Genomic DNA, 18,874 nt, shown 5'->3' with positions numbered 1-18,874 from the left:
GAATTTGTGTGTATGTGTCTCTGTGTGTGTGTATGTATGTGTGTGCATACTCTATTATTTTGGAACAGCTTCTTATAGGGAGCAGAGCTAAATGTGTGTTCAATTTACCATCTTTAATTGGAAGTCCACTTTCTATTTTATTTAGCAAAATTTGAACAATGAACATGTTTTATTACTAGATTAAGATAAAGTGAAACCTCCTTTGGATATAGCACATATCAATGTTACCATGAGGCTTTCTGGCTATCTTGTAAAAAGACTTTTAATTGGTTGTTGTAGCTTTAGTAGCATCTGTTTTAACATTGTTCATGATTTTCTTACAGATGCTTTTCATTAGTTTTCATTTTCTTGTTTCATTATTTCCTGCAGGTGTCTGGATAATTTGTTTTATTTTGCATGTGTGTTTCATTTGGCAGTGTGGTGGTGGGTCACAGGGGGTGAAGGGATAGAAATGTTATTCTACTTAAAATGTTATTTTGGTTTTTTGCAAATGATAGGCATAGTCAATTTATTATCTGTTTGGTTTCGGTCATTATCTATCATAGTTTGTGGCTTTGTTCATTAAATATTTCTGGACCAAGCATTGACGGTACTGCTGACCCCTGACCTCTGACCCCTGGTTGGACCCTATATGGCAAAGGGGAAAGGATGCATTCCTAGGTCTGTGGTTGGATTTCAGACTCATTTACTATTTCGTGGTGCTTTTACCCCTTAGACTTTCTTGTTCCTAGTTCCATGATGATACCTAATTGCTCCTTTGTAGTATTATAATACCAAAAATGTTCTATGCGTCTTGCCTACTTTTTCTCTCTCTAGAAGCAAAATTCCTAGTTTCTCAAATCTAGCATATAAGCAGCTAAGTAATAAGAGGATCAACAGTTTTGAACAAATGACTTTAAGTGTCAGTGACTACCGATTCTCCCAAGAGATATTTGCACTTTAAAAAGAAGATACTGGGCCGAGCCCGTGGCGCACTCGGTAGCGTGCTGCGCTAGCAGCGCGGCGACGCTCCCGCCGCGGGTACGGATCCTATATAGGAATGGCCGGTGCACTCACTGGCTGAGTGCCGGTCACGGTCACGAAAAAGACAAAAAAAAAAAAAAAGAAGATACCTGTTGTCACGGGTTTGTATCCTCTTACTGGCCAGTCCCTCCCATCCCCCCTACCCGCTAGAGGAAAATGGAGACAGACTGGTCAGGCTCCCTCGCCTCATATCTGGCTGAGCATGGCTCAGCCTGTCTGTTGTAAATATATTAATTGCGTGTGTCCGCCTGGGTGTTCTTGGTTATCTGACTAGCATAAAAGACAATGGCTCTGATCCACTGGGGCTGAGCTTGCATCCAAATAAAGCATGTCAGCCTTGCCAGTGGCTCCCAGGATCTTTTCCAGTTATCTAGCTTGTGACTTGCATGTGAGGGGTCTGCAACCCAATCTGCACAGGATGGGTTTGAAGGGTCTGTGACCCAGCCTGACAACTCCCGCCACTGCCCCCCCCACCAAAAGAAGATACCTGTTCACCCTAAAGAATAAGCGGTAGAATTTCACTAATGAAGCCAAGAGGAGTGAAAAAATTAAAGCAGTTTTGGGGAAGGGGAAGAGGTGGATAGAGTGTTGGATTTTGGACATCTTTGGGTCAGGTAGACACACTGCTGGTAAGGTGGCCTTGTTGAGAGTCATGTCTCAGGACCATGTTTACACAAATGCTTCTTAACTTTCTTGCTTCTTAATTCCTGTGTTTCTCTTTGATGCCTCACAGTTTGTTTGCCTGTTATATAGCTGTATTAATTTATGTGTATGTGTGTTTTAAAGTCAAGCAAGAGCTTAAAGATTCACCCAGCTAGCCCCTCCCATCCCTCAATGATGAACAAAGACCTTGTCACTTTCTTTTTTGTTTTACTTTAGTTTGTTGGTCATTCATCAGGAATGAAAAACTTTTACTTGGAAAAAATGTTAAGCTGAATGGAAACACTGTTGCCTCAGATATCTCAATTTTTAAACATTGCACTATCTCAAAAATGAAGTGTATTTTTTTTTCAGATTGCCCAGAAGTTGCTTGTTATTGAATTCAAGAATCAGAAATTCAGGCAGTGAGGTATAAGGACACTGTTGTTGCTAAGAAACTCAGTAAGACCTCTGCATTTGTAACAGCTCCTATCTCCCTCCATTTTACAACCATAATAAATGTTTAAGTGATTAAAATTATTCTGCACTACAACTTGACTTACACTTTGGTTGGTTGTTAAAAAATACTTGGCTAGTAGAGGTACGAATAGTTTCATTGGGTCTGGTTTGTGATAAAGTCTACCATCAAGATCTATAGATACTTGTGTTTTTCCACCTGACAATTTTTTTCTCAAAGGGTAGACTCAAATACAGTTGTCATTGAAGGTTGTCAGATAGATCTTATTTTACTGGGCTGTGTTAGTTATTTTTCTTTTTACATTTTAAGTGAAAAGTTTAGTGACTGGCTTTTGTATCTGGGTCTCTGAAAGAGATGGAAGGTGAGTACACTCCATGGGAGGTTGCCTAGCCAGATTGAAAACTGAAAGCTGATGGATTTGGAGTGTGAAGGTGGATACTCTTACTCTGGAATGGGGATTCTGTTTGCTGACCTTGGTATCAGCCTTACCTTGTGGTGAGTCCTTGGTTAAGCTTTTAAAAAATACAGAAATACAGAGGATTTCTAGGACAGTGAAGCTACTGCATATGAAACAGTAATAGTGGATACATGTCATTGTACATTTGTCCAAACCTGTAGAATATAGAACACCAAGAGAGAACCCTAATTTAAAGTATGGACATTGGATGATAATGGTGTGTTGGTGGAGGTCCATCAATTCTAACAAATGTACCACTCTGGAGGGGTATATTTGATAATGGGAGAGCCTATGCATGTGAGGGGGCAGGGAGTATATAGAAAATCTTGTACCTTCTGCTCAATTTTGCTGTGAACCTAAAACTACTCTAAAAAATAGTCTAATAAAAATTTTTAAGAGTACATATGCCCAGGTACCACCTTTGAAGATTCTGATTCAGTGGGTCGGATGCTGGGTTTGAGCATCTATGCAGCCAGGGTTAAGAACTGCTTTGAGAGGCTGGAACACACCATCTGCCATGGTACTCCTTGGCATCTGCTCCCCAAATCTAGGGTGGATTCATCACTCAGCTCCTTGCTGAAATATTAATATGGCTGTTAGGGAATTTTTCCTTAGTGGTAGGGAGGTAAGTAGAGACTGTACTTGAGGACTGTAGGAGGTCTTATAAAGTGTTTGTTCATTCGTTCACTTATCAGCTATTTCCTAACTCAAATTGGTAGCTGAATTTGTGTGGTTATGATTGTTTTGAGCGATACCCAGCATATAGTAAGGGCTTTATAGGTATTAGTATGATTATTATTATCATTGTGTTTTAAAACCCTGATTGTATGTTTCTCAGGATCTTACTAGTTTTCTTGAATTTTTGATGCAAATACTTGCATTAATCAAGTCCTATGCCTTAGATAAATTCCCAATATTGTTCTAATATTTTATCAATAATTTTGTGACACAGAAAGTCCATAATGTAAACATATATCAACCACTTTTATATTCACTATGACTTTGTAATTTAAAGAACTTGCTTAGACTAAAAAATTAAACTTTAGTTAGTATTTTTACAAGTAAGAAAAAAACCACAAGATTTAAAAATAATACACTTTATCTTGAGATTTTTGAATAAATTAATCCCTACTGTGCAATGACTTATCCTTTTGTTGGAAAGTCAGAAGAGAGGCACAGCCATAACCAGTTGGGTTACAAAAGAATAGAATGTCAGAGATGAATTTATTTACTCTAGCACTGAAATAAACTCTAGAAGTAGAAATATAGGTGGATTTTGCACATGAGAAATTGCAGGCTATTTAGCAGCTGCTCATTTAGAGCAAATGAAGATTTAGATTTTTCCTCAAATGCTATAACACTATTCCATTAAACTTTTATTACCAAAGGAAGGCATTTAAGGGATGTCTGCAGGACCACATTTTATAAATGGCTGAGCAACTGATGGGTGTTTATTATTTTTTTGTTTAAGCCAAAAAATAAACATAATTCCTTATGGAAAATGTGTGTGTTTACATTCACATTTCATGAACTAATATGATTTCTTTAATAAGCTTCAAGATCCATTGCTCTGGGAGTTTTCTAAAGTTTTCTGCAGCTTCTTTCCAGAGCTTGACTTTGGGTTTATTGTGGAGCCAACATTTAGTGAGAGGAGAGGGAATTGGTTCTTGGAACAGCTTCCTGCACACCTGTTCAGCTATATGGTGATAGAAGTCCTCCAAGTGGGCACCCTCTGGTCAACCAGCTGATTCTTGTGTCCTGAAAACTGTTGAAAACCTTTGAGTTGCAGGAGATAAAAACTACAACTGCCTTTGAAATGAATATAGGGAGTAGTTATGGATGAAAGATTAAAAGGTCAATTGTTTATTTTTAAAACTAAAAATTAGCATTTATTTTCTTTAGGGAGAAAAAAAAGAAAAGTCCATGTCATTGACTTCAGTTTGTCATCGACAGTGTGTTTTTCGTTTGTATTTTTGTTAGTAATGTTGGTAGCAGTATTTCAGGGTTTTTTTTTTTTTTTGCCGTTTTCCACATAGCATTATCTAGTTTAAAATTATCGAGTTGCATATGAGGTGAATTGTGTGCTCAATTAAGAATTCTAAAATATTTCAAAACCCAGCAGACTGGTGTGAAAGAACATTCCACTTGAATATTGCATTTAGACTTGGATGGGTTTGGAAGCATTGTGCTCACAAAATAGTATATCATAATGCGTAAAAAGGCAGTTACCTTTGTCTTTGAGTAAAGTGTGTGTGTGATTTTATTAAAGGTGAGCCTGTATGCTTCTACCTACACTAGGATTTCCTTTAAAATTGTTGCAGGGTACAGTTATTAGAGGGTATCTGTGTAGACTAGTCTAGTCTAGTGTTTGTTTTTAGTAGCAATCTTTCAATTTTTATTTCTAGCACCTAAAACTACATTGAATAGTATTTTGTGTCATTCACATCAATAATACTGCAAAATTTCCCCAGTATTCTACCGTAATCCCCTGAACTCTGTGGAATGGAAAAGAAATAGAGATCTTTAATGAACTGAGAGATTTTTCTTTTTTCCCTCCCTTCCTTTTTTGCTTAGTCTCTAAAGTGTACTAAGAAAAATTTCTTATTTTTTATAGTGATTTGTAAGAAACCTACATGTTTACATAAGTCTGATAATGTCTTATCTATGTGTATACATATGGACATATATACAAAGTTTTCATGATTGATCAAAATTAAGTTTGAAAAAGTTTTTTCAACTACTCACAAAAAGATACATGTATGTGTGTGTATATATACCTATATGTTTGTCTTTTATACATATTTATGTAGCTACAAGTATGTTTATGTATTTTGTGTATATAATGCACACACACACCTACCTTTTTTTGAGTAGTTGAAAACTTTTTCAAACTTATTTCTTCTTAACGATCAGAGAAACTTTACTTAAAAATCTTTACTATAAATGACTCATTTACTTCTAGAATTATGTTTTTAACCCAGGCGTAGAATTATTGACCAGGGTTTCTTTTTGCTGGGGATTGAATGAACATTGGGACATAGATGTGTTGACAGCCCACTCAGATTGGTAGGAAAATAATTTATCTGGTAAGTCACGGCCTTAAACTATTTGAGACACTCTCTTTTTTCTTCTCTGTACTTTTGTTTGATTTCCTCCACTCCCCCTCCCCATAACAATGCATCAGTTGTGTTTGCTCTGTGCATACCTTTCTTTCCTTGGCCTTTTATATTTGCATAGTGTAATTAAGAGCTAGTGCAAAATACATAGCTCCAGGCCTGTAATGTATGGATTGCATTGTGCGCTTCCCATCACTGTCTCCTCAGCACACAATAACTGCAGTGTGGAGGGACCTACACAGAGACAGTGATGGTGTTTTATAAAACGCCAGTGGTGTGTGGTGTTGACTCCAGTCTGCCGGGTAAGCAGTTGCACAAATTCTTCCAAATTGAGAGGCCTCCAGAAATGTCATGTTTTGGCCTCAGTAGTAAATACCACAAATAACAGCGCAGGCACGGGGGACTTTGCTCGGCATCTCAGATACCAGCCAGCCTGTCTTCAGCTGGATCTGCTGTAGATTTCTTTGCCTTCTTTTCTTTTTAAAAGAAAGTTCTCAATCTACTCTTCAAGTCCTTGAATAATATTTTTTAAACCCATCTAAATTGTCTTGTTTTTTTCTTTTCTCTCTCTTTTCTCTTTTCTTTTTTAATCTGATAACTAGAAAGTCGACAAAATGACTTTTTAAAAAAGTTTTTAATCCATTGATTTTATATTGCTGATCAGTGGTGTAAGTAGGGTTAGGGAGAAGCAGACAGGGGAAAAAGATTTCTGAGCTTGTTGGCATTTAATATAGAAAGTAATATTTCTTTTTAAAGTGTACTTGGCAAGTTTTATTAACAGTTGTATGGTTTTTATTGTTTATGAACTTGGTGCTACATTATCAGAATAGAGATTGACAAAGTTTGTATTTTATAAAGATTCTACTGCGAGAAGAGATAAAAAACAAAGGCATGCTTCAGATAGCAAGAAGAAATAACAGCAAAACTGATGCCTTAGTGGTGGAATGTGAAAAGACTGAAAAACCCCACTGTCCCTTCTGTGTAAAGGTGGGACATGACCTGTTCTTTAGAGAAAGGGGCAGATTGACTTTTCTGCTTAGGTCATTTCTCTAGTTCCCAAAAAGTATTTGGAAATGCTCTAATTTACGAAGGAAGAGTTTAAGTACAATGTAGAATTGTGAGAATAAAATGTAAGTCTGTGGCTGATCTTCTCCCAGAATCTGGTTGGCAGTGTGTGTTTGGCTTAGTTCCTTGAATACTTATGGGTTGGTAGTCCAAGAGCTAGACCCAGGAGATTGTGTAAGACTGGGAGCCAGAAGGCCTGAATTCTAGAGTGAACTCGGCCAGCTTGTTGGCTGGCGTTACAGCTCTGAGCCATTCCATCCAACAGATATCTTTTGGCCTACTGGTGAGCTAATTACTCAATGAAGTGTTGTTGTAGGAGGCATTGAGACATGCTTTTTCTTAAAAAACTTAATCTCCGAAAGTAGTAAATATCAAAAGGAGTAGAACATAACATAAAGTACCATAGACTTGAAACAAAGTTCTTGAAGGAGAAAAATGAAATATTGGGAGACTGGAATAGGCTTCATAGGGAAGGAGAATTTGGAGATTTGTCTAGAAGTAGTTGTAGAATTTCAACACTTGGAAATAAGATAAAAAAAGAAATTTAGGAAATATCTTAGTAAGTCAGTAGTCCTCTTTATCTGGGGCAAAACCCCCAATTTGCTATGATAACCAATGAACCAGCTACTTGTACTAGTATCTTAAATAATGTCTATTTATAGTGGACATTAATGTCTATTTGTAGGTTAATACAAATAATGTCTATTTGTAGGTTAACAAATGTCTATCTGTAGTCCTTTCATGCAATAGAATTGAAGTTTTTGTTTATAAAAAACATAAAACAATATAGTAGGAGAAAATCGCCTTTCTGGATAGAAGTATAGAATGCTAACATGGATATCACAAATAAGAATTTAATTCTCTAAAAGAAATTTAGAAAATCAAGCTTAAAAATTCGATCAGTTAAACTCTCTGTAAGCTTAGTTTTCTCATTTGTGAAATGAGGTTGAATTAAGTAACTGAAAGCTTTTTAATCATATCTAAAATCAGTTATTTTTAGCACAGCTGAAAAAGGTCCTGTGATTTCAACTGCCCTTTAATGAATATGTGTAATGTGCCAAATATTTTATTAAGCAGTTTAAATTTCCTTAATTAAATTCCCTCATCACCATTATAAGGTGGGTATTTTTGTTTTAAAAGAGAGGAAACCGTGGCATAGAGAAGTTAAGTAGCTTGCCTGTGGTCACATAGTTGTTAAGAGGTAGGACTGATGGTTAAACCCAGGACTCTGTAATTTTGCTGCCATGCCTTTCTTCCATATTGTTCAAAGTTGGTGATTCTCAGAAAAGGTGGTGCATACCAATTTCTGGGAAGGGAGGAGGAATAATTAATTTCAACTTGAATTTCCCTGCATCTTTTTATGTACTACCATTATGAGTCGTGTCTTGCTTCCTCTCTCCCCAATAAGAATTATTATTATGGAGTGTTTTGTGGACACAGTGAAGGCATACAAAGAAGCTGTGAGCCACTGGATGGTATTGCTGTCTGAGCATCCCCAAGCAAGTTTGATTGCAGATTAGTCATTATAGTATAAAATGTAATAACTTGAAACATTATTATGTAGGATTTAATTTGTCTCCTGATAATCTGGTACATTTTCTTTATAAGATGAGAAGAATTATGCTATGCATTTTGCTTGCCTTTTTGAATTAGCTTCCAAAAGCAGGTCAATTTTAGGTTTCATAGGAGTTTCTCCTCTGGGTTTTCTGTTTTGATTTTCTTTCTTCACTCCTCTTTTTTTTAATTTCCTAGCTCGTGTTTCTTTCCTTCTTCTCTTGATGGCTTTATTATATCTACTATTTTTTAGTAATGCATTTTAAAACCTTTTAAATATTAATGAGTATAAATAATTAAGGGAGTAAAATGATTATAGATTAACACATTTATTTTGCTAGGGATCCATCAAATTTCCTTAATTTGAAGGTTTGAAGGTTTGTGGTATTTATTAGCCATAATGTCTTTTAGTATTGCCTCTCTCTTATTTTCTTTATTGTCTCCATCTAGGATTCTGATGAGATTTATGTAGACCTCCTCATTCTGTCCTCCATGTCTGTGAAGTTCTTTAATATTTTTCTTCTCTTTGTCTTTCTCTCCTGCATTCTATAGTTTTTTCAGATTTGTCTTCCAGTTCACTGCTTTTCTCTTCAGCTATGTCATTTCTGTCCATTTGGGTTAGTTATTATAGTTTTTAATTCTAGATTTTGTATTTGATTCTTTTCAAAATCAACTTTTTGAAAGTCACTTTTTCCTTAGTGATATTTTTTAAATACTCATTTATTTTTTTAAACAGACAAAACATACTTATTTTGTGTTCTGTAGTTGATAATTCCATTATTTGCGGTCTCTGAATATCTGATTATGATATGGTGTCTAATTCTCAATATTGGTGGCCAGCTTCCTTGTATGTTTTGTGATTTTTGATTATATTTGTTGTGATTTTGTTGATGGGAATCATTTTTTTCTGCCAGGTAACTGGGCATATCTAATGTTGGACCAGTTTAAACTGATTTTTTTTTGGCATTTTTGAATCAAACAGATAATGTTAATACCATTCTCTAAATCTTCATGAGGGCCAGATGATGGTAATTCTCTGCCTCATTTCTTGAGGTATAGTCTGTAGAACAGTAACTCTGCTATGGAATAAGTTAGTAAATGTATTTATTGAAAAAATGTTGTGCGCTCTTTAGCCAAATAATTTTGGGAAACATTGGGTTGAATGATGAGAAACAGGGTTTTTTCACTGCAGAACTTATCAAGGCATCTAATATGCAAATAGGAGTTTTGATGCTCATAATTACATGTAGAATTTTCCTTGTCCCACTCTACTCCCCTTTTTGGGGATGTGAGGTATCTGTGTGGAGCATCTCCTGAGACCAGTGGAACACACTTTGGAAAATATAGGTTGGTCTCCTGATACCCTTGAGTTCTGCTTACTGCCTTCTCACTCTGTTTCCCTATGTGTTTGTACCACTCTACTCCGTGACTTTATATATATATGTACAAGTGTGTATGTATCTATCTTGTATTTAAACTCCCTGAGGGAAGATGTGATTGAGGATAAGGATTACCAGGTACAGAGTAAGACATTAACACTGGGCAGAGGTCTTGTATCAGGGTATCTCATAGATCATCGGTCAGTTTTCTTTGGGTCAGTTGAACCAAGGTAACTATTTATGTCCACTGTGGTAGACAAGGCTTTTTTATTTTAGCTTCTTGTTTCTTTCTGTCTCTGCAAGTTGAATGTAAATTTCCTGAGACCATGTATGCATTATTCATCATTGTTTCCCCACTGTTTGAACATAGGAACTTACACATAGTAGATGCTGGATCAATACATGTTGAGTCTTTTAGCTTGGCAAGCCCTCACGGTCATCTGAGAGTGGGACAGTGTAACCAGCAGTCGTCTTGCGTGGTTTGTCAGTGATGGGTGGTTTCCTTTTTTCATCTTACTGTATCCTCCAGTATCTTTTGAACAGAAATGGACTCTGTCAGGATCTGTAAACATCCAAAGTGAAAAGTAATTTCTTTTGAATGTCTGTTTTCTCTACCTCACAAAATCATTTTTTTCCCTTAATATTTACTTCAGATGTCATATTCCTGGTGAAGCTGTGATTTTTCTCGGACACAGTTACACATTCCATTCTTGGTGTTCCTGTAGCACTTTGTACACGTATCTCCCAACATGTGCCTCACAGTTTTATAGCATTTTTGTTTTTTCTGCCAGACTTTGAGTTGATTGAGGGTTGAGGTGCTGAAGGAAAGCTTAAGTAATATGTGTGTGGGATCTCATCAAGCACTTAAAATATCTATTTCCTGGAGTGGGAAGGAGAGAATAGTAGGGAAGCAGTCTGAGCATCCAGAAGATAGTTTGGTGTTAGATGTGGGTTAGTGAAATAATAGTTGGGATCAGAATTCAGCTCTGAGTAACTGAGGCACTTTGACATATCCTATCTCGTTGGGTCAATTTGATTCTCACAGTGACCTGTGAGGTGCCTTTTATTCTCATTTTATAGATAAGGACACTAAGTGGTTTCTCTATTGTCATACTTGTGTAGTAGTAGTAGTTGCTTACAAAATAACGATGGAGGAATTGGGCCCCCACGCTGATACCTCGTGTACTGCCAGCATACCAGTACCAAATTGTGGTGGTGAGCTTTGTGGATGTTTTTCTCTTACTCTTTTAGGGAGGATTCAGTCCATCAGAGCATATATGTATTTTTGAAATGGTAACCAGTGAGAAAGTGATTCATTGATGAAAATTGACTTTAAGCCAATGTCGGATTGTGTTTTTTCTTTGAACTGAGATATACATTTTATAGACACTACTTGTCTTTTACCGTAATTTCAAATAGTGTCATAACCAGTTGTTGTATATTACAATACATTTAGTACTCACCACATCCCTTGTGGTTGGTTCTGTTAGCCCCATTACACAGACGTGCAAACTAAGGCAAACAGAAGTTAAGTGTCTTGCCATGGTCACATAGCTTATAAGTAATGGAAATGTATTTAGAATTTTGGTATTTGGCATATAGAGCTCAATACTCTTAAGTTCTACACTATATTTGTATGTACTTCAAACGTATAGACATACAAGCACTATCTTAAATGTACTAAGTAATTTAACTGGATATTAAATTCTGATTGTGAATCTGTAGTGATTGGTGTATAGCACATTGCTTGTTATAGTGAAATAATGTAATTGTGTGGCTTTCTCCTTCTTTCCTTTACCATTTGATGCAATTCTATTCTTTTTAGAAATGTTACTATAAAGGTTTAATAATAAAAGTACCAGATTTTCCTCCTAAAGACATATGTGTGAAAACATTAATTTTCACAGACTGGATGAACAAAGAAGTACAGATTTTGATAGTGAGAGGGCATTCATTTTGAGGATGAAAAAGTCTGATGGCTTGTTCTTTTTTCACTAGCAGTCCAGTGGTGGCATATATCAGTGCATCTGGGGAGGAGGTGTATGTCTGGCCTGACCTCGCAGTTCAGGTGTTCCAGGGGTGTGCATCTTAATTGGAAAAGGGTCACCACTTTCATTGTTTTCCATTGATTAGACAGTTAGCTTTTCTGCTGTGGCTGTCAAAGGCTTTTACGTCTCTCTTGATAGCTGCTGCTTAAGTTAAAAGAAAAATCCGTTCAAGGCAAAAATATGACAAATTCTTAGAGGACTTACTGTCCTACTTCCATTATTTATATTTTAAAATTTATCATAAAAAGAGAACACTATATCATGCTCTAGAAATTTGTAAATGGAAACTTAGCTCGTACTGAAAAAAAATTTCTGTTCTACAAATATCGTGAAATGAAAATAAAAAAATCAAACTTAAGTGCTGATGGGATAAATTATGTTAGGGTACATTGAATAATAGGGCTACATGATTTTCCTGGTCATGTACCTCATAGATATGTCATGAGCCACCTCAAGGAATCAAGGGAAGCATTGAACATATTTTTGTACTTTAAAAAAATATGTAAACGAACACCTAGCATTTTGCTTTTTTTAGTCTTTATGTTTATGGAGAGTAGCAATAACATAGGAGGCAATAGATCATGCTTTTATTTTAGATTTTATGCTTTGCATGTGTTTGTGGGGTGAGAGGGCTTAATGTGAAAAAAATTACTAATTGCTTTTTTATATTGTTAGAATATTAGAAAACATTTTATGTTAGTTTACAGTAAATTCTGTATCTGATATGATGCCCTTTATTTACAGTACTCATGGAACCTTTAGTGGTTGTAAAGTAAACATATTTTCTTTTCCTCCAGAAATGTGCTAAGGGACAAGTGTTGTTTGACAAAGTGTGCGAACACCTCAATCTCTTGGAGAAAGACTACTTTGGACTTTTGTTTCAGGAAAATCCTGAGCAGAAAGTAAGTGATTTCAAGTTTATTTACATCATTTTAGAAAATACTGTATTTTTTTCTGAATCAGTTTATCTCAGTATAAAATTTAGCTTTAAAGTAACTTATGTGTTTAGTATGACATTTTTTGTTCATTGTAGAAATTTGATAAGTAATGAAAAATTATCTCATGGAAAAAGAACCATCTATAACTTTTTGGCACTTTTTTGTGTATATATACATGTTTTCTACTTATATCATGAGCAGACAGAATGGAATGTCTTATTCTATGTGAATCACAGGAGACGTAAAGAACTGATTTTAAAATTATTTTGAATTTTTAGCTCCTGAATTCCTAGTGGGGTCAGTTTGTGTCATGAATTTGTGGGAGAAAAAAGTACCTTAAAAATACATACGTTAAAGTAAAAGATTTTCAACAGTGGGAAAGTTGATATTCTGGCATAGAGTAAAGACAACACAGACTTTTGAAAATAGTATTATCTCAAACGTGTCCTATTTCTGGCTTTGGTACTAAGTGTAGGGGCTGGGCAAATTGGCTCATATTGTATAGTCACCCATATGCTAGATATTGGTATGCCTGAAAAGCACGGAAGGAGGCACATGGGAAGGAATCTCAAGAGTAAGAGTACCCATGTGTGCTTGTTTGGAGGTTTGCGGGAGAGCGTTTGCTTGCTGAATAGATTGTAGTGGCTTTGTGAGGTGAAAGTGGTTTTTGCCTTATTGTTGGGCTATTGGGAGCAAAAGAGGTAGGCGTCAGGTGAATTAGATAGTTGGTTTGAACAGCCAGATCTTGGTGGAGATCTGCCTGACATGAAGAGTGCGTTGAGATTGTTTCTGCTCCAGGAGTTTTCTAAAACCCTAAGCATGAGTGTCAGGGTGGTCTTTTGCGTAATGCTAATTCCAGGGAACTTCAGGGCTTCTCAGTTTGATAAGCAAATTAAAGAAAGAAATATTAACCAGTTCTGGCAGAACTAGAGTTAACCTGTAGCCTTCTTCATTGTTAGAAAAAGGGCTTTTTCTCTTTTACTTTGCTTTCTGAGTATTGGGAGTCACTCTGATGGAGAAGATACTTAGCATAGGAGTAAAGAGTAAAAGTTTGGCCCAGGGTTGCGCCCTGGAGAGGGAGCCCTTTCAGTCTTTAGATTGTGGCTGTGGACAGACTCACTGAGACCATTCTATCTGAGGATGCTTAGAACACTGTCACAGTGAAGGAGATCACTGTCCAGTATGTAACATTCAAATCATAGTCAGTAGAATAGAACAGTCAATAGAAGAACATAAGTATGAACTTTGTTATTTTCCTGTGTGCCATTACTGTATTTACATGTACCAGTAATGAAATACAGGGTATTGAAGGTGATGATTACATATAAATTAAATTTTCTACACTTGCTTAGTTTTAAATCCTTGATATCTAATTTGAGGTTTAATTCCATGTTTAGACTAAAGACAATTAAATTGCATGCCTGCCTGCTGAACAGTATGCTAGTATTCTTATTAGACCTCTGTTTAGAATACTCTTCTCAGAAGTAATAACACATTCAACTAAATAAACTAGGTGCTTTTTAAAAAGTGTAAATTATAAGGTGGTCTTGATAATGTTTGCAGCCATGTGCTGTTTTGTTGGCCCTCAAAGCTGCAAAAGAGAAATTGGTGGGCATTTGGCTATTTGTTATCTACTTTTTTTGAGATTACATATTGATAGATTCATAGGAGCATTTAATCTTTGTAAAATAGGGAAAAAATTCAGTATGTTGTTAAATGTGTAGAATAACATGTTAGTGGACTAATGCTATGCCACATTAAGAAATCTTATATTTCTGGAACACTCTTTTTGCATAAGAAAGACTAGTATTTAGATAGTAGGATTTACTATTTTTTATTTTGATGACTCCCAAAATATTTTAGTGTCTTATCCATTTTTTTCACCTGAATCTCAGACACACTTACTTAACTGCCTACTGGATAGGGGAGTTAACAATTCCTTCTTTTTGTCATTATTCATTTTGTACAAACCTGATTTATGTAATACTCTTTCTCCCCGTTACTCTATAAACTCCTTGAGGGTAGAGGCCATACCTTATTTATCCTGGTGGCCTGAGTATATCTAGACATTAACTAATGTTTATTAAATATTGCCCCGTGCCATCTCATACCCATTAGGATGGCCACTATCATAAAAACAGAAAATAGTAAGTGTTGACGAAGATGTGGAGAAATTGGAACCATTGTGCACTGTGGATAAGAATGTAAAATGGTGCAGCTACTGTGGAAAACAGTATGGAGCTTCCATAGAAAGTTAAAAATAGAACTACCATATGATCCAACAATCTCACTTCTGGGTATTCAAAATAATTGAAAAGAAGATCTTGAAGAGATATTTGGACACCCATGTTCGTTGCGGTGTTATTCACCATAGCTGAGAGGTGGAAGCAACCCAAATGTCCATTAATGGATGAATGGATAAAGAAAATGTAGTATATACATATAATGAAATATTATTCAGCCTTAAAAAAGAAGGAAATCCTGTCACATGTAACAACATGGATGAACCTAGAGGACATTATGTTACATGACATAACCAATCACTAAAAGGCAAGCACTGTATGATTCCACTTAATACAAGGTATCTAAAATAGTGAAACTCATGGACAAAGAGTAGAATGGTGATTGCTAGGGGCTGTAGGATTGGAAAATGGGGAACTGTTTAATGGGTATAGAGTTTCAGTTTTGCAAGATGAAAAAGTTCTAGAGATCTGTTGCACAACAATAGGAATATAGTTAACACTACTGAACTGTACGTTAAAAAATGGTTATAATGGCAAATTTTATTTTATGTGTTTTTTACCATACCGCTAAACAAGTCATAGACTCTGCCTTTGTGGGTATACCTGCTTATGTTTTTAGTTGAGGAGACAGAATGAAAAAACAAATTACACAGTTATTAAATTTTGATTACAGCTCTAAGGAAAGATCAGAATACTGGCAGGATACTGACAGAATGCAGGAAAGATCAGAATACCAACAGGAAAGATTCTTCTTAGGAGGGAATGATGTTTAAGCAGAGACCTAAAGTGTGAGTGGATTTTGGCTGGGTGTTGAGACGTGGGAAGAGCACCGACAGGGCCCTGAGTCAGGAACAGCCATCTGCTTGAAAATTGGAAAGAAGTGCGGTGTGCTTAGTGGGAGGAGGATGAGAATAGGCTAGGGGGAGGGGCTGGGCATTAATAGAGGTTGGGTCATGCCAGGGCCATCTAAGCTATATATTAAGACTTGGGAGATTTCCTTTTTCCTAAGAAAAGTAGTAAGTCATTGATAGGCTGAAGCAGGGATGTGAGGATGACCAGTTTTGCCTTTAAAAAGGTCACTTTGGCTGATAGTGAGAATGGGATGACAAAGGACCTGAGCAGGGCTGCTCACCCAAAGCACAAAGGTAGCCTTGATTAAGGTTGTGGCAGTGGAGGTAGAGAAATGAATGATTTAAGAGAGATTTAGGAAAGAGGCAGAATCAAACTGATGACTGAGTTGGGTGTGAGGGACAACAGATACCAGGAATAGGCCTGGATTTCTGGATGGATGAGGGTGCCATTCAGTGACAAGTATATGAGCAGTTCAGTGTTGATATTCTATTATAGCCATTGAGAATTATGACCAGTATTCTGGATGTGTGCAAGGAAGTGACATTCTGCACAGAAGAAAGGTAACAGCTCCAGTATGAATGATTATGATGTGCATGAGGAATTTCAAATTGTCTGACGGGACTGAAGGATGTGGCAATTCCAGTCTCTCTGTATAGGAAGGACCTGTGAGTAGTCGGCAAGTTGGAAGGAGGAGTTGGGGACTTGGCTTAAAGCTGTGTTTTCTTGGCAACCACACTAATTTAGCTTAGGTCATAGGTTAATTTGGGGTTACTTAGCAGGGAGTGCTGATGGAGATTATGGGAAAGCGGCTGGAAAGATAGGCAAAGATGATTTTTTGGGAAGGCTTGTGTCTCATGCTAATGAATCTAGATTTTTAGATAGGAAGTGACATGGTCAGATTATATTTCAGAAAGAACCTGTTCATGGTGTGGAGAGAGGTTATAGGGGACTGAGACCAGAGGCAGGAAGGTCAGGAGATGATTGCAGTAGTCTAGTCCAGAGTTGATGAAAACTAGGGCAGGAGTGAAGAGGAAGAGACAGAGGTACTGCAAAGGTAATGTCTGCAGGGCTTTGTGACTGATAACTCTGAGGTATGAGGTGATGGAGGGGCCGAGGATACATTTGAGGTTTCAGGGTTGGGTAGCTGGGGAGCTTGTGGGAGACTTTTATGCAGGGGCCTTGGGGGAGGAGGAGCAGCAGTTTGGGATAGGTTAGGGAGCAGAGAATGAATTTAATTTTCATTTTGCTAAGACGGACATATTTGTAGGCTGTTGGCTAGATGGTGTTTGGGGATCAGGGAGTAGGTGAAAGCTGAAGAAAATTAATGGTAAAGAATTTGAGCATGAGTGTAAATGATTATTTAAAGAAGCCTGGCTATGGAGAGAAGTACAAATGGGAGGGTGATATGAAAGGATATAGACCAGAGCTGTCCAATAGTTTTTGTGATGGTGGAAGTGTTCAGTAGGGTAGTCATTAGCCACATATGGTTATTGATCATTTGAAACATGGCTCGTGTGACTGAGGAGGTGAGTTTAAATTTTATTGTAACTAAATAAAATTTAAATAGCCTCCTGTGACTGGTGGCTATCATATTGGACAGAGCAGAGAGTTTACTAATGGTTTTCAGGTTGACAGATTTGCTTAGGTGAAGATAACTTCAACTTTGGCTACAAGAAAGCCCAAGAAAAAGATGTGGTTGAAGAGAGAGGAGAGTGATAATGATGGAATGTTCTAGAGCCCTGAAGAGGGTGAGCCTTGAATAAAGATGGCAGCTTCATCCTCTGAATCTGCAAGAAACAAGATAAGAGGTGGTGCAGTTGTTTTTTTTTTTTTTTTTTAAATCTAAATTGAGCAAAATGCAGCCTAAAATCTCCAGGAAATAGAGGGTAAAACCACCTGCTTATGAGTGACTAGAGTAGCAGTGGGACTGAGAGGCAGCCAACCAAGGACTAGCACGTGGATTGCTTTTGACAGATCAGCTGAGATCATAAAATTGTGATGACAGCAGAATATATTTCTGTGTCTTTTTTTTGTAATTGCCATCAGCAACCTGGTACAATAGTGGAGGAATGGAGTGATAGCAGGGTTCTCAGTGGCTGTGTTCATGGGTATAGTAAGAGGACGAAGGATTGAGAAAATGAGGTGCTGATGAGATGTAATGAAGCTGATTGGTCGCAGGGTCACAGGAAGGAAAATAATTGAAGCTGAAATAGGGTGTGAGAAAAGTGCTGGGTAAGGGATGGAAGTCCAAAGATGTTGAGGAGCAGGCACAGTGGGAATAAATGGGCAGACAAGTTAGAAGAAGAGGAAGTGGCTGTATCTGAGAATGGGATTGATGAAGTCTGATGAGGTGGAGAACTGTGTGATGACAAGACCCAGGATATAGCCATGGAAGGGTATGGCTGTAGTCAAGGAGAGGTTAAGGTCATTAAGGCAGAAAATATTAGGATAAGGATAGGTTTGGGTGGGTTTTACTGTAGCATTTCCGTTGACAAAAAGATGCTAATGCTAAGTAAGGAATTCATAATTCCCTGTTTTACTTTGTAGTTTCTCTTATGAGATATAAGATGAAAATGCCTATAAAATTAGGCACACACACTTTGTATCTAAGCTTTAACTCAAGTACTTTGGAGGAGTAAAGAGTGGGGTGTCCTTCCTGAGCCATTCACTTTTCAGGAAATGAGCATCAAATATAATTAGCAACATATTTAATTATATATATATATAATTAAATATATATATAATTTGCTTTCATAACTTTTGTATTGTGTAATTTATTTTATTCCCTCCTGCTTGTGTAGACAAAATCCAGCCTTCAAGATATCTAGGCAAAAGAACTCTTATTCTTCCAATATAGATTTGTATGGTGTTCTATTTTTTTTTTTTCACAGAAATTTTTTACTATTATACTAACTCAGCTTAATCAATCCTGCTTAGTTTAAAACTCATGTGGTTTCAACAATGCGATACAGGGATGTAAGCTTTTTTCTTTCTCATGCTGAATATTATCTGTATTTACGGAAGTTTGGGATACTTAATTTCAACCTCTTGTAAAGTGAAGGTGAGGCACAGTCACAATTTG

General features: G+C 36.7%; 1 protein-coding gene across 8 annotated transcripts in view; it reads left to right on the top strand.

The window, feature by feature from the left end:
• The window catches only part of EPB41L2 (erythrocyte membrane protein band 4.1 like 2), a 208,476-nt gene that overhangs the window by 111,940 nt on the left and 77,662 nt on the right, over nt 1-18,874 (top strand). For all 8 annotated transcript variants that reach the window (XM_063097411.1, XM_063097418.1, XM_063097417.1 and 5 more), the window contains one exon: nt 12,557-12,661. In XM_063097411.1, the coding sequence (XP_062953481.1) occupies nt 12,557-12,661 (105 nt within the window). The remainder of the gene's footprint in view (nt 1-12,556; nt 12,662-18,874) is intronic.

This window comes from Cynocephalus volans, chromosome 5 (assembly GCF_027409185.1).
Source record: "Cynocephalus volans isolate mCynVol1 chromosome 5, mCynVol1.pri, whole genome shotgun sequence".
NCBI classification, from domain to species: Eukaryota; Metazoa; Chordata; class Mammalia; order Dermoptera; family Cynocephalidae; genus Cynocephalus; species Cynocephalus volans.
The sequence above is the reverse complement of the archived record's forward strand: the minus strand, read 5'-3'. Positions and strand labels throughout refer to the sequence as shown.